Source organism: Seriola dumerili, unplaced genomic scaffold, assembly GCF_002260705.1.
Source record: "Seriola dumerili isolate Sdu_G_001 unplaced genomic scaffold, Sdu_1.0 BDQW01000295.1, whole genome shotgun sequence".
Taxonomy (NCBI): Eukaryota; Metazoa; Chordata; class Actinopteri; order Carangiformes; family Carangidae; genus Seriola; species Seriola dumerili.
Genome location: NW_019174550.1, coordinates 982,413 through 1,009,536, shown reverse-complemented (window position 1 = coordinate 1,009,536; position 27,124 = coordinate 982,413). Strand labels below are relative to the sequence as shown.

Genomic DNA, 27,124 nt, shown 5'->3' with positions numbered 1-27,124 from the left:
TTCTTCTTCTTCTTCCTCTTCCTCCTCCTCCTCCTTCTCTCCCAGACTCCCTCCCTCCCTGTAATTACCACCTCAGACTCCAATTAAAAGAAACCACAATAAAGAGAGCAGGGGAGGGAGACCGAGGGGCGGTGAGGGAAGGAGAGAGGGGACGGCAGAGAGAGGGAGAGGGGGAGACACAGAGGGCGGAATTTAATGAGAGGTTTGTCCCCACACACACACACACACACATATACATAAAGTCATACACTCACAAGCAGCATATGCAGTTTACATTTCAAAAAACTTAAGTTTTTCAAAAATAGCAGAAAGACAAGAGAAAAGATTTAGGGTTAAAAGAACAGGAAGCAAGTGTATTCAAGGTGTGTATGTGTGTGTGTACACATCTGCATGTGTAGGTTTGGACGTGTATGTGCATATGTGTGTGTGTGTGTGTGTGTGTGTGTGTGTGTGTGAGTGAGTGAGGGGGGCTGCTGACAGTTTTTCCTTTGTGTTAGCCCCAGTCTGTTTCCTGCCATTAAGGTTCCCAATGTTGCTCTGCTTTCCTTAACAGCACACACAAACACAGACACAGACACAGACACAGACACAGACACAGACACAGACACAGACACACACACACACACACACACACACCAAAGTGAAAAAAAGGAAGGAGACAGAACGTCAATATGCCAAAGAGGATGGTAAAAAAAACAAGAGAGGAGGAGATCAGCAAGTCATGGAGACAACATGGAGAGAGAGACAATATCACAGTCAATATGTGCTTCTAAAACTGACCAGTGCACACACACACACTCTCATGCACAGACACACAGACACACACACATTTGCACACAATATTACCAAAGAAACTCTCTCAGCAGCGGAAGACACTAACAATCAATAAACACAAAGTAGGAACAGCAGGGTAGCTCTTACTGTCAAGTGTGTGTGTGTGTGTGTGTGTGTGTGTGTGTGTGTGTGTGTGTGTGTGTGTGTGTGTGTGTGTAAGGAAGAAATGGGCCTCATGGTTATGTGCCAAAGAAGGCTGCCAAAAGACACACACACACACACACAAAAAGAGTGAGCGAGAAGGAGTGCAGAGAGGTGGTTTGATTTACTGGGCTGCCAAAGTGAGAATGAGCACAAGATGAAATAGATATCTGCAATACACACACATACACGCACACACGCACGCACACACACACACACACGCACACACACACACACACACACACACACACACACACACACACACACACACACACACACACACACACACACACACACACACACACACACACACACACCGTAGCCTCAGACAGCCTTATCAGTTTAACCTTTTTATTTAGGAGATCCATTACTCAGTTTCACTTTGCAGACAATGAGTGTGTATGTGTGTATGTGTGTGTGTGTGTGTGTGTGTGTTCCAGACAGGAGTCGCTGTGCTGGCTTTATGACCAGATGTGTTACCTTGATCATTGCAAGAGTGGTAAGTTGCTCTGCATGACACCGCAAACTCCCTGGTGTGTGTGTGTGTGTGTGTGTGTGTGTGTGTGTGTGTGTGTGTGTGAAAGAACACACACACACACACACACACACACACACAAACACACACACACACACACACACACTATTCCTTCATCAGTGAACTGTAAATTAATCAAACACCACGTGGGGTGTGTTTCTATTTTCACTGGAAACCGGTTGAACCAAACACTGTCATGTTTAAAGCCAGTTTCACCTGATGGTCCAGTTCTGATGAGAGGTGAACGTTCACAGCGACTGAGTGTGTGTGTGTAATTATTAGTGTCCCATATATTTACTCTGTTATCACCTGGTTAATACATCTATAAAGATAAGAAGAGTGGAGGGAGATATTTAATTATAACATGTAAAGTAATAGTATGTATAAACAAAGCTAGTTGTATTAGCCTGGACTGCAGACACTGTGCAGCTCAGAGAAAATTAAACCGAGCTTTTACTGAATTCAGACATGAGCTGCTGGAGGCACATGGAGAAAATATTATCTGCTGGGCTCGTTACCTTCCTCCTGTCCGGTCACTGTGTATTTTGTTACTACGCTAGATACAGGTTTCCTTTGTGGTAGTTTACTTAAGCAGAAAATTATTTAGCCATATGAAACATTAAATCACAAACCTGAAATAATGCAGGTTTTCAACTTTACACTTTTACACGAGGATCCTGTTAAAACAAGACCCACCTTAAGGCCTCCATCATATCAGCTGATATTGCGATTTCAAGCTGCAGATTCCCAAACAAGAAAACAGAAGATCCTGGAGCTTCCGCCCTGGAAATCAACCCAGTGCAGAAGCCCACTGCGCCCACCTGCTAATCCAGACATGAATTTAAACCACCATCAGGTGATGTAATATGTTTTCACACAACTAAATGTGAGAGTTTAGATGGGCTTGTACTTGAACAGCAGTTTCTGTTTATCGTTCAACATGAGATAGTTCACCAAAACACAAAATGGATGTATCATCCTCAATCAGGCCACATCCTGCTTTAATTATATTCCCCAAGGTGACTGCGCTTACATTCTTTCATTTACCTTGTGTTATAAAGTGCTGATGGGGCCGCGCACACACTCATGGGACCGAGTTAGGACCAGGTAACTTTTATTTTGAGAACAGTGCGATGCAGTTGCTGTGTTTGCTGAAGGGCTGGCTTTGATGTCTCTTACTCAAATGCAGCAGATTAGTGAACCTCTCTTCAACTTCCGTAATGTTGTGTTCACTAACAAGAGTCTCCCCTGGCATTAGAAACTTATGGGAGAGCGCAGCCCACACAGACGGGCCCGTGCTGACCAATCAGTCCAACGCATGTCCGTCGCAGCTGAGGCCCGACAACTGTCAGTAAGTCCTCCTTTGAGCTTGTAATCCAAGTGTTTTCAAGAATTTTAAATGTAAAAATAAAGTTATTTTTTCAGAAAGTATAACTGTATCTCAGTTTGATATATATATTCATCGCTAACTATGGTATTAACTGTGGCACGTCCATGTTAATGAAAGTGCAAGTGAAACCAACAGAAAGCCGTAAAGTATTTTCCGCATCGTTATCACTGAATATTTACTGTTTTCAATACTTTTAAGTATCGAAAGCATTGACCCAATTACTGTACATCTTCCCTGGTGAAATGCTCTAGGTGGTTTGCACGGAAGCTGAAATAAAAGAAAGGTGTATAAGGGAGCAGTAAAGATGGAATTTACAAGACATTTCCTCTGCACTCGAACTCAGCAGTCTGCACACGGTGGCGTCTTCCACCCTCCAACTGTCACCGAGAGTTAAAAAAATGCCAACAGGCACAAATCTGAAATAAGCTGACTGCTCGCTGCTGATGTGAGGCGTTTCTCCACAAAATGAGCCGTCCACCTTTCTGTGTCACAACCTCTTTCTGACACAAAAACACCGAGACAACAACATACTGTTCGTGTAGCTTCATGCGGCGACTGCTGGCAGAGGCGCGGTTGCAATGTGGAAATCGGTTCCCAAGAAAAGTGTGTGTTTCCTTCCCCTCCAAACACTGCTCCCTCTGCCTTAATGCTGACACAGGTCCTGTCCTGAGAACACACACGCACACACTGACGCACACACTCGAAGCCTCAGCCTGAAATGTAAACAAAGCCCTTACAATCTAAACTGCTGCAATTATCAATCAGTTACTGATTCAATCCATAATTATTTTATGTATTAGGAATGAAGTGATGTGAAACAGACAATAGGAGAGGTAAATAGATAGAACCTGACCTGAAAACACACACACACACATCCCGATACACAGAAAACCCCGATCAACACTGACAGGCCAATCGATCGATGACTTTTGTTGATTCCAGACTTCCAATCAGTCTGAGTCAACATCCGCCAACTCTCTGCGGAGCGTCTCTTTGTGACTGCAGTGTGTGTGTCTTTGTGCGTGTGAGGCCTCCAAGACGCAAGCAGGTTAAGTGGATGCTGTCAGGGCCTCAAAGCGAACAAGGTGACCCTGCGCGACCTCTGACCTTATCTTAAACCTGTAACGCCCATCGCCTCCTGTCTGTCTGGTTGGTTCTGTCCTGAGCGAGACAGATCTATGAGTCTCTCTTTCTCTGTTTCTGGCTCATTTCCCAAAAAGCTTATCAGATCTGATTTAAATTTTCTTATTTCCTTGTTCCTGTTCCTCTTCATGTCCCCCTCTCCGCTCCTGCTTTCCATTCTTTTCATCCCTCTTTCTTTCACAGAGTTAAAATTCAACCTTCCCTCTGCCCCTTCTCGTTCTCCGTCACATCACCTTCAGCTTGTGAACCATAAAATCAATACCGTTTAATATGACTGATGACGGTTCCAGCCGACAGTCAGCAGTATGACCAGCAGGAGACAGCCCTCAAACTCATTCAAGATTTCAAAACACGAAGTAAAACTTTAAATTCATAATGCCTCCGGGACTGTCCAAGTTTGATTAAAAAAAGCGTCACTTCAACTTGAAATTAAACAGAACAAGAGGCAGAAAAAATAAAACGCTACCCCATGTGTCTAAATGCCGAAAATAGTTCTCTGTGCATTATAATTGGTTTCAACTTACTTTCTATCAGATGGGATTTTCACGCAACAGAGGGCGAGAGAGGAAGGAGACGAGGGCAGAACGCAGGAGTGAATGCCAATGAGTTGATCGTCTATGCTTCAGCTGTACGCAGCAATCTTTGGTTCTAAAGCCGTCTGAAGGTAATACATACTCAATGCTCAATGCCCTCTCCACTAAACCCCTCAAGACTTAATCTCCAGAACGCTCCACCGGCCTCAACGTCATGACGCTGCACATTTCACGAGATTTTCACGAAGGAGGGAGCGAGAACAAGGCTGGAAGGAGGAATAGATGAATGGATGAATGAAGATGAAGGAGAATTCCAGGCATCCCACCTCCACTAAAGCAGCCCACCATGACTCTGACCCTCAAGCGTCCTGTGTTCAAACTGTTTGCAGCAGTCATTCCAGGGAGGGAACAGACGTACCGGAAGAAGAGACGCAGAATCAGGGCGGGAGCAAAAAAAAAAAAAAAAAAAAAAAAGTCACCAAGAATCCCAATCATGAAATCTTTCTGAGAATGCGACAAATGGAATCTGCTTGCGTCGACTGTGTGTGTGTGTGTGTGTGTGTGTGTGTGTGTGTGTGTGTGTGGCCTTTGACATCTGACTCAGTTTGACCTTTACGCTGACAGGCTGCAGTCACAGGAGTGCCTGTGTGGGCTGACCATTCACAAACAACGTGGGAGAGAGCTCCAACGACTACGTACGTGTGCATTGCTAATGTAATTCTCAGATTCGTAGACTTCATAGAGAGAGCTTTATGAGCACAGGCGTATGAGAAGCGAATGAACTTTGCTGACGAACGTATGAAGGAGTGAGAGAGTATTTTCTGTAGGTGGCTGGTGGAAGCTGGGAATTCACTCCCTCTTTTATTCACTTCCTCTCGCTCACTTTTAACACTTTTTGGTTTCAGTTCAATTAAACTCTCTAGCTCACTTCAAAACAAATGTAATGTTACTAGGCTTACAGGTCAATGGAAATGGTTTCTCTGACCTTTGCAACAAAGATAATGAGAAAATGAAGGATTTGGAAGAAAACGGGAAGAATTAAAGAGAATAAGAGAAGAAAGAGGAGGGTAAAAGGCAGAGAAATAAAACAGAGATGTAGCTAAAGACAAGAAACAGAAACAGATGCTAAGTTGGGAGGCAGAGACTAATAACCACATAAGCCAGGAGGGAAACCCTCTAACCAGGTGTGGTATTTCTGTTGAAGAGAAGAGAGATATAAAAAGGAGGATGGAGGAAGGAGGGTTATAAATGAACACAGCTTTCCATGCCACAGCTCCGCAAAGACCTGGGGCTTATCAGACAAAACTAAAAGAAGCACTGAAAGCATTTCTGATGCCTTTACTCATTCCCATGGCACCACTCAGCTCCACCAGGCCCCATCATCATCTACACTCAGAAGAAAGGAGAGAGATGAGGGGCTGGAGAAGATTAACAAAGAAAGAGAGAGAAGAAAGACTCCTTCTCTTGTCTTTGCATAACCGCTTCATATTCCCCGGTGGGAGACAACAATGCAGCCTCAACCCAAACACATAATCTACTGTAGTCCATATGTATTCTCACAGACAGTTAAGTGGTTACACTCTTCCTGGACAAATCCCCAGACATGTTTCTGATATGAAAACAGAAGAATGGGAATTCTTGCACATTTGGACAAAACCACCCCAACTAAATGACACATGTCGCCTGCTGTATGACCCGTTTTCCAACAACTGCATGCATGAGTCCACCCAGGAAAATGGGGTTCTCGAGCTTGACTGACCATACAACAGTGGCGTCCAGAAAACTGTGGGCTCCACTGTGTAAAATAACGAACACATTTTTATGAAATCAAAATCAGCTTTCAGGGAAAATGGGCGGAGGAGCTCTTCAAAAAGCCGTCTGACTGTGACTTTTGTTTAGGCCATCATATGCTAACTGCATTCCATCTCGAGACCCCAAGCCGAAACCACGGCGGAACCAGGAGAGGAGCAGCAGAGGAAATACATCTGAATTGTGGAATTCATTTAAGCTCTGTGGCCAAAAATGTTGGAAACGGTTGCACTTTTCACACTCATGGGTGTGAGGTGGACGTGTCCTCACTCATGTCATTTAATGTGAATCATCAGTTTTTTTTTTGGTGAAATTCATGAAAAGCACAGACAAGACCAAACCACAGATACAATGAGTCTCGGGCCCCACCCCTCCCTCAACAGTGTGTAGTGAAATCAAGGCAGTCCCTGTGTTTTTCAGGCTTTGATAATCTTTCTTATACTGGACTCCCATCCGCCCACACACACAGACATAGTTCACCGCTAGCCAAGTGCAAATGTTGGCACTAAAACAGAAAACTACAATGGAGTAATAAATCTTCTATCCTTGAGAGCTACCGGAGTGAGGAACGTTTGAATAGAGACTCTGTTAAGCTGCTGTTGACTACAAACAAAGAGAAAGTATGGTTTTGGTGAGCAGGCAGGTGGTGCGGGAGATGGACACTGGGTGGGCTGAAGAGCAGCACACTGCTTATATACAGTACCTGCATAGTTTGCGACTAACCGAGCTAATCAAAGCAGACGTAGCTCCTCTCTCCTCCACTATAAAAGGGACCCCGATCCATACAGCGGGTGCAGCGCTGGGAGCCTGGCCCTCCCTCCTGTGCCGACACCCTAATGAGTTTCATGTGAGGAGCATTAAAACGGCTGCTAGGCCACTGAAACTGACTGGAGCTGGCAGAGGGGCCGCTCTCTGATCCCATCACAACACACACACATAAACACAATGTAAAGTCTGGTGTTTTAGAAATTATATCAACACTCCTGTGTATCTTAAACTTTAACATAAGTCTTTCTTTACTTTACCCACATGCCTAAATACAGATGTGTACTTAATGAATATGTTTTGATGTTTTTTAAGTTAAATGTTAAATTATCATGACCAGCTACACAGGCTTGTTTTTCTTTAAATAAATATCCCACACTCTGATGGCAACATCGTTATGCAGTGTGTAATTTAAGCCAAACAGCTTTATGACTTTTCCCCAAACCGTTAACCAGAGAGTTTGAACAATTCCACATCAGTCTAATTAGCCACAGCACCAGTTCATATGAACACAACTTACAAGTACAACAAATACAGATGTGTCAAAACTCATCGTTCTGATGCAAGACACATAGATCATATGGACCAGACTGACTTTCATATCACTCCCGGAGCAACATATTGCTCCTGATGACGGAGTCAGAGACCTGGACTGTAAGGACAGGCTATCACCAACCCCCGTCAGGATTCATCCTCTGGTGACCATTAACGTCAGACAGTATCTAGAGGCGGATACAGCAGAACTGCATCCGACAGCAGTTTCCATTAGCTTCAGCGCTCTGTGCACAAAGCCACTTGGACTGTTACTGTACATGCAAACCAAGCACAACACAAACACACACACATATCACCTGACCAGTTGCTTATAACAACTACACTGTCTTACATAAGAGTCTCTCTTCAGTTATCATAAGACACATGCAAGCAAACACACACACACACACACACCCTGCTGAGGATGTCAACTACTTTTAACTTAACTGGTTGCTGTGACTTTAATCAGGGTAGGAGTCATGAATGTTTGCACTTAGCAACCAACCTTTGATGCATCTGATCTGACAGAATAACAATGATGCTACATGAAATAAAATATTGATGCATTTCTTAATCTACATTTTTTTTTGTGAGGATGAGGAGAGCTGCTCTGTGGGGCGTCGTATCTGCATGTTTCCCTCTCTCTCTCTCTCTCTCTCTCACTGCTGTGTGTTGGCACTCGCTCCAACTGTATTTGTTGTGGGGCCAGCGTGCCACAGGCCACTGTTACGTAATGACACACACAGAAACAGGGACCTAACTTACAAACACTGCATTCATTCAGCATTTGAGCCTGAATCAACAGCAAGCAGGAACTGTCAGAGGTAAGCACTGTGTTTACATATAGGTCAGCCATGGAAATGCAAAGGGTTAAAGCACAATAAGATCTGGTGCAGAGTGCAGCCGTGGAGCAAAGCCCATTAAAACAGTCAGGTGACTGGATTCCGGGCTGCTGGTCAATGGACACACGGTGACGCAACCTCTAAATCTTTCCTCCTCATTGCATCCGGGTGTAAACACCATCACATGGTGGAGAGGGAGAGAACGCGCTGAGAGCAAATAATCAGACACAAAATACTTAAAGGAGAATGAAAGAAGAAAAATATACAGGAGGAACAAACAACAGGGTCGAATGGGGAGATTGCACAGATACTTATTTCCCTGCAGACAAAGAGAATACATTCAAAACATGGACAAATAGAGGGACCCAGACACGCTCATACAGACTGCAATCCAATCTCCAGAGGGTAACAAAATAGCTCTGTATGACTATTTCCCCATAAGCCTCTTATTATTTTGTTGTGATGGATGTCTCCTCTCATTTTATGTTTTCCATTTTAACTGTCAGTCAGTTTGCAGAAAACAGGAAGGCTGGCGAGTCTGTGCTGTTGACCCTGATGGTCACGGCACAAAGAGGCAGCTTGTTAGAGAGCCGAGCTTGTCTTCCATTCACTCCGGCTTACAGCCATCCAAATTCTGTGTCGGGTTCCCTCTCTCTCTCTCTCTCTCTTCATCATTTTCCCACTTCACATTTTCGGATATGGTTGTGAATGTGATGCACACACAGCCACTTTTCATTTTAAAAAGTGGTCATTTTAGAGTTTCGCCATCCAAACCTATTTAAGCCCCTGCGTCCACTCTGCTCAAGTGTCCCAGAGCAAGATGCTGAATCACTCCCAGCTTACACAGCCGCTGATCCTGACCTCTGCCTTCTCCAGACCAGAACAAATGAAAAGACAAATTCCCTAGACGGATCAATCCCTCCAGCGGGAAGCGCATTTGACTGAACTGTTCCTTTAAATCTGAAAGCTGCTACGTGTCTGGATCAACCAGCAGCCCGGTGTATCTGCCCAGTCTGTGCACTTGTTGTTGGCGTTGAGGTCAGAGAACAAGTCTGGCACCTGCTTGGTTCGCCAGCATCACCATTTATCAAGCCACAATAAAGGCACAAGGCAGCCCTTTGGCACCGCGCTCTCAGTGCGTAAAAGCAGCAGCGCAGAGCAGAGGTTGCGACACAAATGCAGGTTTAACTTTGGGTTAAATGGGGTTTTGTACCAAGTACTGCCAATACACATCATGCATCATTTTGGGCATCGGCTTTGCATATGGTTAAATAATGTCAGACAACATGCAAACTACATTAAAGTTGCAGGTGTTGCTCCGGCCACATGAGTGATTGTTGATAACGTTTATGATGATGATTACAGGTATCAAACCTGTAATCATCATCATCAATAAGGATTGCATAATTGCATAATTGCAGACATTATTTGCAAACTCATAATACAGCCCATCCAATTGAAGATTTTTAAAATGAGCTTTTTCTAAAAAAAAAAAAAAAAAAAAAAAATCACTCTCAGCATTGAACACCATTCACACACGGGTTTCCTTAACCTTCCCGGTTGTAGTCGCCTTCCTGTCCGCCCAGAGTCGCTGCCTGGGAGGCTCCAGAGAGCAGGCACAGGACCGGGAGCAGGATCAACATGGCACCGTCAGGAGTCATCCTGATTCGGCTGCTGTCCAGGTCCAGGAGGGGAGGGTGGAGGTCCGTCCGATCTGATTTCAACACCAAAGTCCCGGACTCGTGGTTTCAGCTGAGATGCATCCTGATCCTGATCTTGGCTTCAGGGTTTCTCTGAGGGGCGCAGGGCTCGGTCTAACACAATGAGGGATAAGTTGGGGTAACTGTGTCTAAATGCAGAAAATGCCTCTTAAATGTTTTTTATTCTGTTATTCGGTTACAGGTTACTCTTTCCCCGAAGCTACAGTCTGCACAAAGCGCACAGCGCAACTGAGGGTTGGATTATCCACTAGAAAAGCGACATGCTGGAAACCAGGAGATCATGTATTTTAGTAATGTTTGTGGCGTTTTCCAGTCACAAACTGTGAGTCAAAGTAATCCAAAAGTAGCTTCTTCTTGTGCAGGAATAATGTCCAGTGTCCTGGGCTGTAATGAGCTGAAGCCCCGCTCTGTGCCCGAAGTCGCTGAGCCTGTCCCGCCGGTATAAACAAACCTCCGCCCGTCTTCACTTTTAAATTATCGAAGAAAATTAAAGCAAGAAAATTACATTTAAAACACCGAAACAAACAAATCCCGAGCGCGCGCTGTGTCGGTGAGGCGATATAGTGGATTGCGACCGGCTCGAGGATGTGCTGCTACTGCTACTGTTGAACAGCTCGAGCGCAGAGTACAGGAGCTGATCGTCTCGGGCCCCGCCCTCCGGAGAAGGCAGCGCGAGAAAACAGGTGAGAATGGGGACAGGTGCAGAAAAGACCCGTATAGCGTTTTCAAAGAGTAAGATAATGGTCTCACTGTCATAATATCCTCCCGTAGAGCTGCCTGTGTGTCTTTGTGTTATGAATGTTAGATTTAAGAAAATGACTGTCCACAACTAAAACTCTCAAATACATCAGTAATATAATATCAGTAATCGCCCAAAAATCCAGCATGTGTTGGGTTGTAATGTGTGATATAAACTGTTTAATGTGTCCCCTCAACCCTGAATAGGATCAGCCATTAAGTCTGATCAAATGTTTTACCCAAGGTTTTCCCCAGACTGAACTGAATGACCTTCCATTTATAATCATCGCTGAAATAATGAAGCCAATTCAGAAACTCCACGTGAAGAGGGGAAGGACTTAGCACTCACTGTGGAATATTTAAATCATAGTCTAATTTACTTCTCCTCCAGTAACTATGAACAAAAAGTACAGTAGCTAAACTAACTAAAAACAAAAAATATATAATGCCTGTTTAATATTATGAAGCCATTTTCATTCAGAATAGCCATGTAAAGGTCTCTCTCCTCCTCTAAACTGTGTTATCGTTTTCTTAATCCACCTGTCAGTCACCTGCATCGGGAGGGGGCGGAGCCTCCAAAGTAAAGATGATTAAATAGTAGTTGTGAGGTCAATGGTCTTCAGGCCTTAACCACACTAATAATCCCCAAAGAGGGTGTTTTCTGCCATGTGCCTCATAAAGATGAAGCCCTGTGATTTAAGCAAGTAATGACACATAGTTATTTGAAAAGCAATAAACTGCACCCTCCTAGAAATTGCTCATGCCTGATTTGTAATTTTAATATTGGTCTTTTTCTTTTTCTTTTGAATAATTGTACAGCAGCCACCACTCCAACACTGAAAACATGTACACTTGCTTTCCCGCTTCCTCCCTCCTTCTCCCCGGAGGGACAGCGCCACGGCTGGCACTGCTGAACGGCTAATTTCACGGGGCGGGGGTGCAGACATGTACCCCAACTCTTGGACAAAAGGGAGGGGTCACAGTGGAGCTTGGATTAAAGGATTTGGTAGATGAAGAGGGGGAAGAAGGAGGAGGAGAAGGGGTCAGAGGTGAGGGAGAGACGATAAAGAAAAAGCCAAATGGAGCTAAGAAGTGAGCGGCGCCGTCTCTCATCAAGCCCGATTAAGCTCACACTGTGCGTGTCTCATCTTTACGCGGCCGATGACTTTTGAATGACGAAGCATCACTCACTATCACAACAGATGTCTTCATTTGCAGCGGCTGCAGCAGCCGTTGAAGCTGTGGGCACTTGAGCAAACCCCACCCTGCCTTCACCCGTGACTTCTAGGGTGGCGAGCATATTTATCAGTGTCAGCACGGAGGTCCACATTCACGTCTGGGTCAGTTACTGTTGAGATTAACTCCTGTCCGTCTGGGAGGAAATTTAAATTCAGGAAGTGGGAGTGTCTTTGGTAGAAATCCATTGAACCTCTTTTAGCTGCTGCCCCCTTCTGGACAGGTGAAGTAAGCAAGTACTAAAACAGCTGATTCCTAACCCAGACCCTTGAACAAATTGAATTGCATGAGAAAATAGTTGCAGTAAATGGGAATTACAACCAAAAGCAGGTTTCCTCCAGATATCAGTAAACAAGATAAGCAGGCACAAAGACAAAGCCAGATGCACCGACACAGTCAGATTGATTGAGGCCTTCAAACCACTCCACACACACTGGTTCAAATTGAAGCACAACATTTGCATAAATTGGCTGTTCAGATTGGCATAAATTAACCAGAAGCACCAACCAGTGAGGAGTATGGCCTTAAAGGGATTGCCACGGCTGCTTATCTGTCCCTGCACATTAATATTCAGACCCTGATGTAAGGAAGCTGCAATCCATGACCCTGCACTCCCTTGGTTAATGTGTGTGTTCAGTGTTCATGCCTGTTTATGCATTGTCACAAGTCTGTAAATGTGTCTTTTCTGTGTGTACAGTATGTGTGTGCACGCTTGCATACATGTGTGCACATGTTTGAAACAATTTTGTGCGTCGGAGTAAACCAGACACGGGGTTAGGCCAAAGGCTTTGCATGTGTGTATGCATGCATGTGCGTATGTATGAATGTATGTGTGTATGTGTGACTAATGGTTGGGGACCACTGGTTGAAGCTGGGTGGGGGGTGGGGGTTATGACAGAAAAGAAAATCAGACAGAGGAAAGAGCTGGAGAGAAACTGACAAGCCACCTCCTCCAGTAAATGTAATTATATGGCACCAAATCACTGAGTGAGCTGCTCCTGGATCAGCTTTAGGCCACACAAACACACACATACACACACACACACACACACGTGACATTGACCTTGTTCTTGGACATCAGGGCAGAATAGAGGAGCAGTGACTGTTGAAAAAGACTGTTTGTTGTGAAGTCTCTGCATTAAATCTAGCAAATCTGTGAGTGGTCTATTTTCTGGGTAAGTGATTCATGCAGTCATGCTTTTTAATTCTGTTCCCATACTTATTGGTTGTGTGTGTGTGTGTGTGTGAGTGGGGGTGGGGGGGGGTGGGGGGTTCAGAAATGGATGGGGGCTTTTGCCCTAAAGAGCAGACAGGCCACATGCACTCACACACAGAAAACCTCATTTAGCTAACAGCTTTCATTTTCCTAATTAAACCTCAAGATGCAGTACACCCTGGTTTTCTGTCTCCATCTCTCTTTCTCTCTCTCTCTCTCTCTCTCTACATCTTCTAACCTCCCTTGCCCCACCATGCTTTCTACCTCCCATGCTGCATCTGTGCACACTTCCTGCTCCCTCCAACTGTCTGTCTAAATTTATTAATCAAGCTGTCAATCTAAAGGAATATAAAAACACAGAGCAGAAATCCTGTGCAGAAAGTGTGCATTTGACCTACGATGTCTGACTAAAACAGGTTACCAGGCAAGCTTGGAGTCAATCCCCACCCTGTGTGAGATCCACTACTTGTGTTTGCATCGCAGCTGGGTTGTTGCCAACTGATTTACCCCCCATCCCTCACCTCTGCTGAGGAGGAAATGGAACAAACAGCCCAAAACCTTTTTCCACTAATCCCTAACAATGGACTCTGCTGTTTTATTGTGGAAGGGATTCAGGCAGTGGCTCTGAATCATTGTTCTGAGCCCAGGTGAGACTGGAGACACTCACTTCAAGCATTTCATTAGCTTCATTCCACCCAAATGATCCATGAGTGTGGGTATTTTTGTCCAGGTTATTCAAGTTACACAGACATTTTAATCTGCCACAGGGAAGTTTATTAAGTGCATGAAATGAATCCATCATATTTCATACATATGTGTGTGAATAAATATAATATATGATGGATCACCTGGACTCTGGCTTTGAACAAAGGATGTATTATAATGCAATTGTTTATCTTCCAGTATAGGAGATGTAGCCTGGTGGTAGAGCGCATGTGTTCTGTGCATAAAGTCAATCACCAATGGCTTGTCTAAGATGATACTTTTCTGTGGGTCACATAAGACCACAAAATACTGAATGTAGAAGGTCACTTTACATTAAGGCTTTCAACAAAAAGTCTGCTGTAACCTTGCAGATGCAGGCAAATGAACCGGCTCCTCTTTTAGAGAAAATTACAACTTTAAATTCACAATACTTTTGGACTGTAACAGCCTTCAACCTGATTAGCTGTCTCCCATTCAGCAGATTGAACACGGGAGTTTTTTGTAACATGACAGCAGAAGGTGTGTGAACAGCACAAATATGAAATTTCTCAGAGTGTCATATCCCGCTACATGTGTTGGTGTTCAATAATCAGGGACAGCTTCATTAATCATGCTAAGAAAGGTGATGAGATTCATATCGCCACTTGTCCAATGATTAAAGGCAGCAGTGGTGTGAAACAGGGGGGATGTAGCTCAGTGGTAGAGCGCATGCTTTGCATGTATGAGGCCCTGGGTTCAATCCCCAGCATCTCCACTTCTTATCTACAATGTAAAGTCCACCTTTAGCTCACACAATACTATTAAATGTTAAAGTGTGTTTTACTAAAAAATATTCACCGAACATCTTTCCACTTCCCACATAAAGAATGAATGGGAAATAATCAGATGCTTTTGCAAAGAAAATGACAACATGAAATCCACATAATTTTTCTCTACAATAACCTTCATCAGGGTTAGCTCACCCCAGTCGTCCCCCAATTTCTTTTTATACAACAGATGCACTGTGGTTTGATAAATGTCTTTACAGTAACATGAAGCACAGGTTTCATGATATTCTTTGGTTGCATCACCTGTTTGTATCTTCATCATTCCCCCCTCTTCTCTATCATCCCCACAAGCCCTTTCCTTCAGCAAACACACGAAATGAAGGAGGTGAGGAGAAGGGGGTTGAGACTGAAGAAAGAGGTAGAAGCGGAGAGCATGGAGTGGGGGTGGAAGACGGAGTAGTAAATGTGTCAAGCACAGGGGATGTAGCTCAGTGGTAGAGCGCATGCTTCGCATGTATGAGGTCCTGGGTTCAATCCCCAGCATCTCCACCTCCAGCAACAGGAAGGGAGGCGACATGTTCTCCTGTAATTGGGTGTCTTTAGACTGTTGTGATTTGCTCCCAAGAGAAACAACAAGTAGATGTTTGATGTTACTCAGGACCTGACGTGTAACTAAGCATGCGATAGATTGTGTTCCTTCTAAAATGGATGTTGACAAGAAACATATAGCCAAGGTTTTTGTTCGCCGCTGAGCTAAAAAATAAGGAATGAAAGAAAAGAAAAACGGGTGAGTGGATGGATTGGGCAGCAGGGATATTGCACAACTCCTCCCAGAGGTTTCCCCAAAGTCAGTGAACAATGATTTGCCTCTTATCTGGGGGTTTTCTCCCCAATCTCCACAAACTTGTCGGCAAGACGAAAATCAAGGCTAACATCGTGTAGTTTGAACTTAGCAGTAGGCAAAAGCATTCACCAGAGTGGCAGCCTCGCGCCACGTCGAAGGTGAATGAATGGAAAAGAACCTGAAGGGTCACTTTCAGCTGCTTTTACAACTGAAATAGTTAAGATATAATAGATTTTATCAGGCCTAAATGTCTCCCTGCTGTCCTCCAACCATTTTTTCCATAATAGATATACACTGTGGAATTATGGATACGGTGATAAGAAAAGCAAGACTTTTGTTTAATGTCATTTTGTCCTAAACTTTGCTCATTGTGTCCTTCAGTCTCCCTCCTTATATTTGCGTCTGTAAGCCCTTAAGCAAGCAGAGCACAGGGGACAAGATTAGTGAACAGAAGAAATGAACAAAAAGAAGTGAAGGAGTAGCTTTTGTTCTCAGGCCATCACAAGAAAAAAACAAGACCAATAAGAATCTGAAATCAGTTCTGTATTTTTTTTTTTTTTCATCTCTGTAAAGAGAAGACTAATCCCATGATTATTAACTGCACTTTGCCTTTCACTCCCATGAATCCCTTCAGGCTGTGTTACAGTTATGTCACACGCACGTCATATTGGATATTGTAGCATAATTAAGAGCAACCAAAAAATCCTGAAATCAGCCCTGTGTCGTCTTTAAAATTTTAAATTCATGGATTAAAACTTCTCCCAGCATTCCCAAGTTGTAGCATTAATCTGTCAACCTTTAACTTCTTCCAATGTGGCACGAACACAACATGACTGACGCTTCCAGGAAACACAAATACGCTCCTGTTGCTGCAGCTGCACCTGCTGAGGTGGTGCAACACAATGCTTGGCGGAGGAAATAAAGGCGTCTCGCATCATCACATACACTGCCCTGTGCATGTTGTCAGTGTTAAGATGTCTGTCAAACATTAGCACATGATTGCAGGCACCTCTCCCATACAGCCACGAGAGGAAACTGTGTGTGCCATCTATGCCGGTGCTGTGAATTGAAAATGTTCAAACAGGGTGAAACGATCAATAATTTACATGCCACACACAAACATACAATCTTGATATAAGCAAACACACACATGAATGCACACAGATTCACACAGACTCACACACACACACACGTGCGCGCACGCACGCACACACACACGCACCATATGTTATTAAAAAAGTCTTGTCTAATTAAAGGGATCATTTCAGCTATAATAAGCCTGCACGTCCGTGGTGTAGCCATTCTTTATTGTAAGCTGAAATATAATCATTAGCCTTATCCTTCTTAGGATCACAAAGTGCTTTGTAAGACACACATGCTGCTATTGGCCAAGGGCTGACCACTTAAACTGAACACTGCTAAATCGAATCATCCAACGCAGTGTTTCCCAAGTTGCATTGGAAAACTGTGTGAGTGGCTCAAGTAATTTTATTAGGTAGCAATTACAATTTGATTTATAGAACTTATGTATATATATATATATATATATATATGTCCACATATTTTGTTTTGTTTTGCATGTGTTACAACGAAGAGTGTGTAAGAATAAGTTAGCAAGTGAGCACAGGAGCAAAGAGAAAAGAGAAAATATTACAATATTACATTACAATTGATTGAGAGAATATTTCCAGATGAGTCATTCAGGTTCTGGAGCGCAGAGTGACAGCAGATACACTCACAAAGCTAAAGGTTTTAAGATGCACACCCACCCTGTTGTGACTGTGATGAAAGAAGAGTGTTACTTATCCAGTATCAGCCTCCTTATGGTAAAGAAAGGTAAAATGTTATTACCCAGTGTTGCTCTAACCTAATTCCTTATGTGTGACATTCTGGTAGACTGATTCCACAGCAGATGGTGCTATCAATTATTGAGCCCATGAAGACAACTCTGCCCTCAATCAGATTAAGTAGATTATGCCAACATCAGCTCCCTTATGATTTAGACTCTGTTTCTTAGATCAACAAACAACATCAAGTTGCACACCCCCAACACCACCTCCTTAGCCCTCTTTTAACCCGTCTTAAACACTTTTTCTCTCTTGTGACTACAGTCTATCTATCTTTCTATCTATCTATCTATCTATCTATCTATCTATCTATCTATCTATCTATCTATCTATCTATCTATCTATCTATCTATATAAAGTGTCTCTTCACACGAGTCTTAAAGCGTCACATCCCCTGGGTGTATTTGTGTGTATGTTAATGTATGCAATTTTCAAATCTGACCTAAATACGTTAAACGTTGAGCCTCATCCGACTACATACCATGATGGAGTCACTGCCAACGTATTCGCCGTTCCACCCAACCCAATGTAAATGTCCCCTTAATCCTGTTAACCCACTCTTACTGTGTGGAGATGCTGAGAGAGTAGGAGAGAGCCCGGGGCGAGTACGACATTGTACGCCTCCACCCCGCTGAGATCTAATTGAAGAAACAAGTGCTCAGTACAAAGTGAAGCTCCTTGGCTCACAGTGACATTAATACATGACTAGTTTGAAGAAAGAAAAAAAAACTCTATGATCCACAGCGTATAAATCTGAAAAACAGGATTTTGAATGTGGGGGTGCAGAAGAAGAGGAAGCAAATTTTAACACCAGCTTACGTTGTGTTTAAGTTGAGGTTCACAGCAGCGTACCTGGTGAATCAGCCAATCTACAAGTACGGTCCAGCAACCAGCAAAATCCTTCAGTCAGCATGACTTTGCTGCTATTTTATTGACATTGAATGAATAAAAAGACTACAAGGTAATAGTCTATGTATTCTTTTGCTGCCTAACTACTTTCAATATAGCACTTCGGTGGAGAGACGTCCTCAGAACGTCTGCAGTTTATAACTATTAACCCTCGTTGGTGTCACTTTCAAAGCAAACTTTACGCAGAGTTTATCATTTGTAATTGATGGATTTATTAATAATTAGCAAATATTTAGTTTGTTTTTAATAGTTTATATAGATACAATATTTTTCTCTTTATAGTTTCTGATGCATCACCCATGTATCTCTTATTATTACATTCATCCAGAATATTTCCAGAACACTTTCCCCTTCACACTGATATTATTTTCTCTGAGGTACACAAGAATTCATTCCTCCATTGCTGTTGTGTAGAGGACATGTCAGACTTTCAATGTAGTAGGACACATGTCTTAACAGCTGTCATAGCAAGTAAAACTGTTTTACTGGGAGAAAGCTAAACCACTGTGGGACAATACATCACAAAGAGCTTCGCTTGGGCCGAGCATAGTGCTACATTTCTTGTGTTTAACATCATTTAAGCTAATTGCAGGCTTTTATAAAAATATTATAACTATTTCTCAGTACAGTATTTACATAGCATACATAGATCATGTGTCATCTCCTTTCCTCTCTATTTCCTTGAGTTGATGAACAGCGTGTTTCAGTGTGTTTATGTATCCACAAGGTCCTACATGCTTTTCATTGTAACCAAAGCTTTTTGAAAAACAATAATTAACCTCCTCGCAATCCATTCTTGTGGATTTTAAACACATAATCACTGTGTGTGTGTATGTGAGGTGTGGGTCAGTGGATGATAACGTGACAAGATGTTTACTGATAGATTTGTAGCATGCGAGGCGATTGGGGTCATTGTTCCTTAATGATAAAATCTTCCCCCTGAAAGGATAAGGCAGGTCTATTGTGTGCTAAGCTGTTCTTGACAATTGATTCTCACTGAGCAAGAAGAAGAGTCTTAATTGAAAAGGAGTGAGGAAGTGGATTCACTGGACAACATTACCAGCCGTAGTTAGACAGTCCAGATGCTTTACAGTAAGAATAAATGTAAATTTCAGGGATGAGTTCATTCAAGTTGAGTCACAATGGAAGATTTTGCTGATGATTGTTTGCCAAAGAAACATGCTTGTGCCCAGCGCTGGGAGATAAACTGCTGTGGGTGGCTGATAGCACAGAGATTTAAACCCTTTACTGTAAATGCTACCACAGCTTTTGACTCTGGCTGGGGCTGCCTCTGTTGGCTTTATCACTCTGCCGCAATGTGGGCCTGAGCAGATGTGGACTATTCCCATTTCAGAGACAAGAGCTGCTTTGCTGAATATGTTCAAGGCCTTTTAGTGTCAAAGCATTTATTGTTTGAGGGAGAGGAATGCTTTGGCTGTACTGCTGTAAAACTGTACTGAGTCCAGCTTCAGTACTGATACTAAGACCAATTTCCTCCCTCCGACATGTGTTTATATTCTCCCCAGAGCTGAAAACATTTTTATCCAGAACCACTGTACTGTACTGTAGCTCTGTTCATCCCAAATACACCCCTGATACTGCAGTCATGCTTGTGGCATGGCTGAAACTAATGACGTTCCCATCGGCCTCAGCTGTAGTTTGTGTGTAGTGCTAATGCTAATGCTTGTGCTAACATGATAAACCAAAAGGATAAACTTTAGCATTAAGCTCAGCCTCACAGAGCCGCTAGCATCTCTGTAGACTTTGTCATGTTAGCATTGGGCACAGTATGTGCACTGCCTAGTTTGGCCTTTATTAGTATAAATATGACAACACAAATTCCTAAATTACTTTTTTGTATTAAATGTATCTGCCTGCAAAATCAATCAGTTTAGCGAAGCTCAAACCTTTCATACATTCGAATGCACTGCCATCATTTTAACACAGCTGTACACTGACAAGACAGACGACAGCATGTTAAGCCTTCCACACTCATTTGCAGGAAAAAATTACATCGCACTCAGACTGTGTAAGATCACATTGGAATAATTACACAGCAGCCAGTGTTGAAAGGATAAGAGATCATGGTTATATGGAGGAAACAGATAATTTCATTCAGCTGATTCAGTGGTTGATTACACAGATTATTCTACACTATGGATCGTTGATGAAATCATTCACTCCGCTTATGTGTGACTGTCTGCAGCTGTAATAATCATCAGCCTGACATGTTGAAGACTACATGTTACAATGGTGTCCAGTACAACAAAAATATAGTGTATGCTTTGTTTGACATAAACTGGAATATCATAAGTGACTCACATGGGACATATGCATGCACAATGCACATGTAATTAGGTTCTTTTATGTCATGAGACTATTTCTGGCCCTGTCTCTGTAACATAGAAGCTCATTAACATGAAGTCTTTTTACATAGGGACGCAACTGAATTATATCTGCATCATACAGTATTTCACTCACATTCACTAAACCTGAAAGAACGGCTTCTTAGAAAGATCATGATGTAGCTCCAGTGTCTCCTTTGAAAAAAACCTTCTTTTATAGTGCATTGCTCTCACCCCAGTGGGGATGTAGCTCAGTGGTAGAGCGCATGCTTCGCATGTATGAGGTCCTGGGTTCAATCCCCAGCATCTCCACCTCTTATCTACAATGTAACCAGGCACTAATCCTTCCCAGCTTCCTCATGTCCTCCTTTGGCTCACAAATACTAAAAGATACATAAAGTTCAAGGGTGTTTCACTACAAAATATTCACCAAAAATCCTTGCACTTCCTACATAAAGAATGAATGGGAAACATCAAACTCCTTGCAAAGGAAATTGCAGCAACAAATCCATATGAATTTGTGTCTGCAGTAACCTTCATCAGGGTTAGCTCACCCCAGTGGTTTCTTTTTTATACAACAGATGCACTGTGGTTTGATAAATGTCTTTACAGTAACATGAAGCACAGGTTTTATGTAATATAATTTCATGATATTCTTTGGTTGCATCACCTGTTTGTATCTTCATCATTCCCCCCTCTTCTCTATCGTCCCCACAAGCCCTTTCCTTCAGCAAACACATGAAATGAAGGAGGTGAGGAGAAGGGGGTTGAGACCGAAGAAAGAGGTAGAAGCAGAGAGCATGGAGTGGGGGTGGAAAACGGAGTAGAAATAAAGAGAAGGGGGTAAATTGATTCGTGGCTGGTTATAAGGCCTATGGAAAGGGAAAATGCTTGGATGGACGACAAATGTTATGTTGCTGAGAACACACTTACATCATGACTATTAATAAAGGACATGGTTCAATAATCAGCACATGAATATGGATTAATGATTTCATCAGGAGGGAGAACGGGTTTGTGGAGGGACAGAGGGAGGGATGAATCCAGCTCGGGCGTCTGCTCTCATGACAACAGCTCCCTCATTTTATGATTTCGCAACTGGGGATGGAAAGAAGAAATTCATAGGGAATTAAAAAGCGAGAGAAGGAATGACAGGTGGACAGGAGGGAGGAGGAAGAGAGTGGCATCTTTCCCTCCCAAACATCTGCCGGTTGATGAGCAGAGAGGAGAGGAGAGGACCCAAAGTTTGAGAACTAAAAATATACATGGCAAAGTGGGGAGAGCAAATAAATCATATATTCTTTAAATACTGTATGAGATTAGAGCAAGGGTTCATCCCTCATGACGAGAGGGATTGGGAGCCCATGTCTCATTCTAGCTAACAGCCCTCTTCCTACTGTATGTGTGCATGAGAGAGAGAGAGAGAGAGAGAGAGAGAGAGAGAGGGAGAGGGAGAGAGAGAGAGAGAGAGAGGGAAGAGAAGAGTAGAGAGGAGAAAGAGCAGGGAGAGAGCAGAAAGAGGGAGAGAGAGAGGACAGATCCAAAAGGGAGAGGCATCTTGGCGGTCCAAAAGCCAGTTTTAACAAACTAACAAATGAGCAGGTATTTGTTAATGATTTTTGAAGGGAAATAATGTTGGTTCCTTGTGTCTATGTCTGTCGTGTATCGGCTACTCTCCATCTATCAATGTATTAAAGATTCAATTTCTCCCTAAAGCTGTAAGCTGAAATAAAATGGATTTGAATTGGCTGGATTTTACTTTGTTTTTCTAGCAAAAGGCATCAAATCTGCTGGCACAGGAAGCTGGTGATGATTTATGGAACTGTATTTAACACAGACCTCCTGTCTACTGTACCTGAGTGCACACAAGAGCTGCACTATATTACCTGCTCTTTCACTGATCACAAAAAACTGTTTATTTTCTTGGTTTCAAACCTGAGTGTGTTTCATTGAGTTTCTTGTAATGTTGTCAAGTGGCGTGTGATGATTTTGTCAGCGTATTCTGGAAAAACACAAAGACGAATGCTCGATAACAACTTCTTGTAGCAATGTTTGTGATACAGTCGCTTCTACCACATTGAGATGACAGTTTATCTCCCGTGCGAGCGAGGCTGAAAAGATTTATTTAGACAATGTCACAAAAGATTCTGTTGTTTTTCCTCTGAGTGTATGAACAGGTAGTTTCTCAGGGGTAAATGTAATCTGACAGACTTGGTTGGTGGTGTTACCCCCCTGGGTAAAAACTCAAGAATATGATCTGCTCAGGAGAAACATGTCAGAAAATATCACATCGCTTTAGTCACTCATTCACTGTTTTGAACAAATCACAGTATTTTTTCTTGAGGCAAGAACTGAGAGGGAATCATCCAGGAATACAGTCATAGGTGCTTTCACACATCCTCTTGATGTTGTCTCACTCCCCTCAGTCAGTCCGTCTATACTTAAGCTTTCTGCACCTGCTTCTGGATGGAGGAGGAGGAAGAAGGTGAAGAAAGGCAAGAGAGTTTTAAAAACTAATTTTAAAAATGATTTGTTTATATTCTTGTAAGTCTAATTTATAAAAAAATAATTGATAGCCCTACTTTCACCTCCTGCACCGACAATTAACAGTTCTGTAGACAACTGATGGTGAGAGGTCGGTAGAATATTTTCTAACCCATTTCATATTTCAAATAATTGTCATTCACAGTGATAAATCTGCACCATAGCACATCTCATCAGTGCACTTTAGATAAGAGGAGAGAAAGAAAGTTACCCTATTGTTCTGATACATAACACCCTTTATTCATTATACTAGTCATACACATATACACAGTCATTGCTAAGAGAAAATGTGTTTTATGTTTCTCCTATTACGTGTAAAGTGGCAGCTAATTTGCTCCTGGGCACCACTCGTTCGATCTCTCTTTCTTCTTTACTCTCTCCATTTCCCTTCATGTCCTCATCCCTTCCTCCATCCCTCCTCTGAACACTCCCGAGCTTCTCCTTTGAGCTCCTTCAGCTCCCTGAAGACAGGCAGACAGGGAGGCAGGTTTTTTTTTTTTTTTTGGGGGGGGTGCTGATGGGGGATGGAAGAGAGGGTGCAAAGAACAGTGTTCCCAGAATGTCAACACCCACACATGTGCACATCAACCTACATACACACACACACACACACACACACACACACTAGAGAACCGGCTCTATAACCACCATACCCACTGGCACACACACCAACACTCGCACACAACTGCTGCCAGTCTTCCCACCCAAACCCCCCCACCCCCCACCCCTCCGAGGCCCCACTGTGGTTTAATTGGTGTAATTATATTTGCATAAGGCCGTCCTGTTTCAGCTAACACACACACACACACACACACACACACACATACACACACACACACACACACACACACACACACACACACACATACACACACACACACACACACACACACTCCTGACAAGTTTTAATAGGCAGGATAATTGAATATGTTTCTCCCACTGGTGCCCTGAAGGGTCTATCCGTACATTTTGAGAAGGATCAGGCCTCCATACGTTTACTTAGACAAACAGGAGCCAATAACTCAACTGTTAATTAGATTTCAAAGGTTAATTGGCTTGAAGGGAGGGTTTGGGGTCATCATTGTACAGATGATTGAGAGAGGTAACAGTCTGCCTCCAAAGAACTCACACACAGAAGACGATAAGCTCCCTGTTGGTATCAGCCCAGTAACAAATGTGTTGCTATTCCCTTTTCCATGCATGAATTCACACTCCCTTTTGAAAAAACAAAAACAATGTTAATGAAAAAGAACAAAAATAATGAGGGGAGGGCTTGAAGTGGAAATCATCCTGACATTTTCCCAAGTGTAATTTTTCTCCCCTCATTATTACCTGGTTACAGCTTAATATGTGAGACTGAATGAATGCTTCTTGTCCAGAACGAGCAACAACAAGAGAAACATAATTAGAAGCTCTAAGCCGAGCAGCTGAAGATGATGATCAAAGTGGCTACAAGTTCAGCCATTTAGTTGTTTTCTACTGTACAGCTGCAGTAATTGGAGGAGGCCTTGAGGTGGTGGATTAAAAAACAGGGTTTATTCAAAGGGTAATTATACATCATATGCTTTATTTTTATATTTTATGATAAAAAACATTGCATCTGTGTTACTTAAATGGTCACATCAAACGTCTCAATCATGGCTCCTAACAAATCTGCGGTACATCATTTTAAGGCCTCATGCTAAACTCACTCACAAACTCAATTTAATTCACTTTTAAGACTGATAGAAGAAGAAATGCTTACAGAAAACATGTTTTCTTATCTGATTTAAACTCTCAACATGATCATTGGTGAAGTGATTTTAAAAGGATTTCATATCACAGAAACTTGATTCCTTAAAATAATTATTATTGGTCCAGAAGAAGAAGAATCCCCCTCCTCAAGGTACACAACCCAGCAGGCACCAGACGTCAATGTAACGTCAGAAAGATGATGTCTCCAGTGACTCTAATGTCAGGCAGACGTTAAACGTTAGTTGGAAATGAAAATTGCGTTGTGTGTGTGGCATGAGGCGTGGCTGGTCACTCCCTCTCTCCCGGTCTCTGGCAAAACGAGGCACACCTGGGTTCAATCTTCGGCAATCACCTTCACCATAAAAGTCTGGTCATGATTACACTCCTGTGCCAGATAATGTGTCACCGCCTGTTTTTTTTTTTATGTCTTGTATTTGCTTTAAAACCTCTTACATTAAAACTGTTAAAAGACGCCGCCAGTGGCCGAGTCTGCCTCAGTAGGTCCAGAAAAAAAAAAACACACACAGCAAGTGCTGCATGCCTGCTGAGGAAGCATGACGTCCAAAAAACACAGAATGTTTAGTGAAGTTGGACACAGCTTGAGTCCAGCAGTTAAAAGTGTAAAATATTTACATATTCATCGACTCTGGGTTTTCATTGAAAGGGAAGGAGTAGATGTGACTAAAGTAATTTATATCAAAGTAAATGAACCTTTTATGAAAAAAAACATGGTAGATACATTTTTTTTATTCCAAGCAGAGTTTTTATTTATGTCTTAAAACACGTCTGGAAGAGAACTTTGATAAATCAACAAACCACCAATCTGTTTTCAAAGCCAAGGACAGCTGACAGCTTCTTGGCAGTCTGATACACAGGTTCCCGGACGTCTTGGTTTATGACTCTCTGTGACCGCAGCAAACCCTGTAAAAAAATGTTACCATGGGAAAATTCACCTGTATTACATTAACTGAGCGTTTCAGGCCTGGGAGTGTTAACTCCTCCACCTCATGTACCTACAGCATTTATCAAACAGGTGTTCATCAGTGTTTCAAGTCAGGTCCTGAAGATTATAGATACAGCTCAGCTAAAACCCTCACTAAAGGAACCCCCCCTAGACAATATGCATCAGCTATAGGCTGATATCCAACCTTATTCATTAGTAAGATGAAGATGGTTTCAGTGCAAAAGAATCCTTTCTTATTTACAACAATATCCTGGAGGAATTTCAAAGTCAGTGTTGGAGATCATGTGTCTGAGAAACATGACATCTGCCGTGGAGTTGCTCAAGGGAGCTGCCTTGGTCTATTATTACTCTCACTGTACATGCAGCACCTTGTTGGCATCATCAGAGAGCACAATGTGTGTCTCCACAGTTATGCAGATGACACACAACCGTACATCTCTGCTGAACCAAATGATGGTAACTGTTTGCGATCACCTGCTGCTGGTTAACTGATGTTTCCCAGCAACAGCCGAACGAAGGGAATGTCACATTTTACTTGATCTTATGCATGTATTCCAATTTTTCATTTCATCATTATTATCATTACTCTGTAAGTTTTATTTTCCATCTTATGTTACATCAATCTTTATGTCTCATTTCTTGTGAAGCACTCATGTGTGTCAGTGCATGTAATTACTTTATTGTAAAGCTCTTTCAGCTGCATTTCTTGTATGAAAGGTGCTATACAAATAAAGTTTATCATTATTATCATTATTACATGCAACCCCTCGCCAGTGGTTCCATATGTCTATGAGCTATAAGCACTTCAACCTTCTCATAGTGCTTGGTTTAAGAGATTTGTGTAATACATTAGTTCTTTCTCTTTCTTTATTTCTAAATTTATTTTAGGGCCCCTCAGGAGGTCCAGACCCCCAGGTTGGATTGGGAACCACTGCCCTAGCAGATACTAATAATGCAGTGCACTCTTCCAGAGTTACACATCCTGCTGGCTCAGAGGCAAGGCATTGTGGGTTCAAATCATGCCAGTA

General features: G+C 42.6%; 1 protein-coding gene and 3 non-coding genes across 4 annotated transcripts in view; 3 read left to right on the top strand and 1 right to left on the bottom strand.

Moving 5' to 3' along the window:
- Positions 1-10,831, bottom strand: part of LOC111231290 (semaphorin-4F-like) — a 55,357-nt gene extending 44,526 nt beyond the window's left edge. The window contains exon 1 of the mRNA XM_022758336.1: positions 10,079-10,831. Coding sequence (XP_022614057.1) covers positions 10,079-10,187 — 109 coding nt within the window. The 5' untranslated portion in view covers positions 10,188-10,831. The remainder of the gene's footprint in view (positions 1-10,078) is intronic.
- A 3,993-nt stretch (positions 10,832-14,824) lies between these two features.
- trnaa-ugc lies at positions 14,825-14,896 on the top strand. Its single transcript has one exon. It is a non-coding gene; the product is annotated as a tRNA-Ala (tRNA).
- Positions 14,897-15,386: 490 nt separating this feature from the next.
- On the top strand, positions 15,387-15,458 carry trnaa-cgc. The gene has a single exon. It is a non-coding gene; the product is annotated as a tRNA-Ala (tRNA).
- A 5,636-nt stretch (positions 15,459-21,094) lies between these two features.
- trnaa-cgc lies at positions 21,095-21,166 on the top strand. The gene has a single exon. It is a non-coding gene; the product is annotated as a tRNA-Ala (tRNA).
- Positions 21,167-27,124: the final 5,958 nt, after the last annotated feature.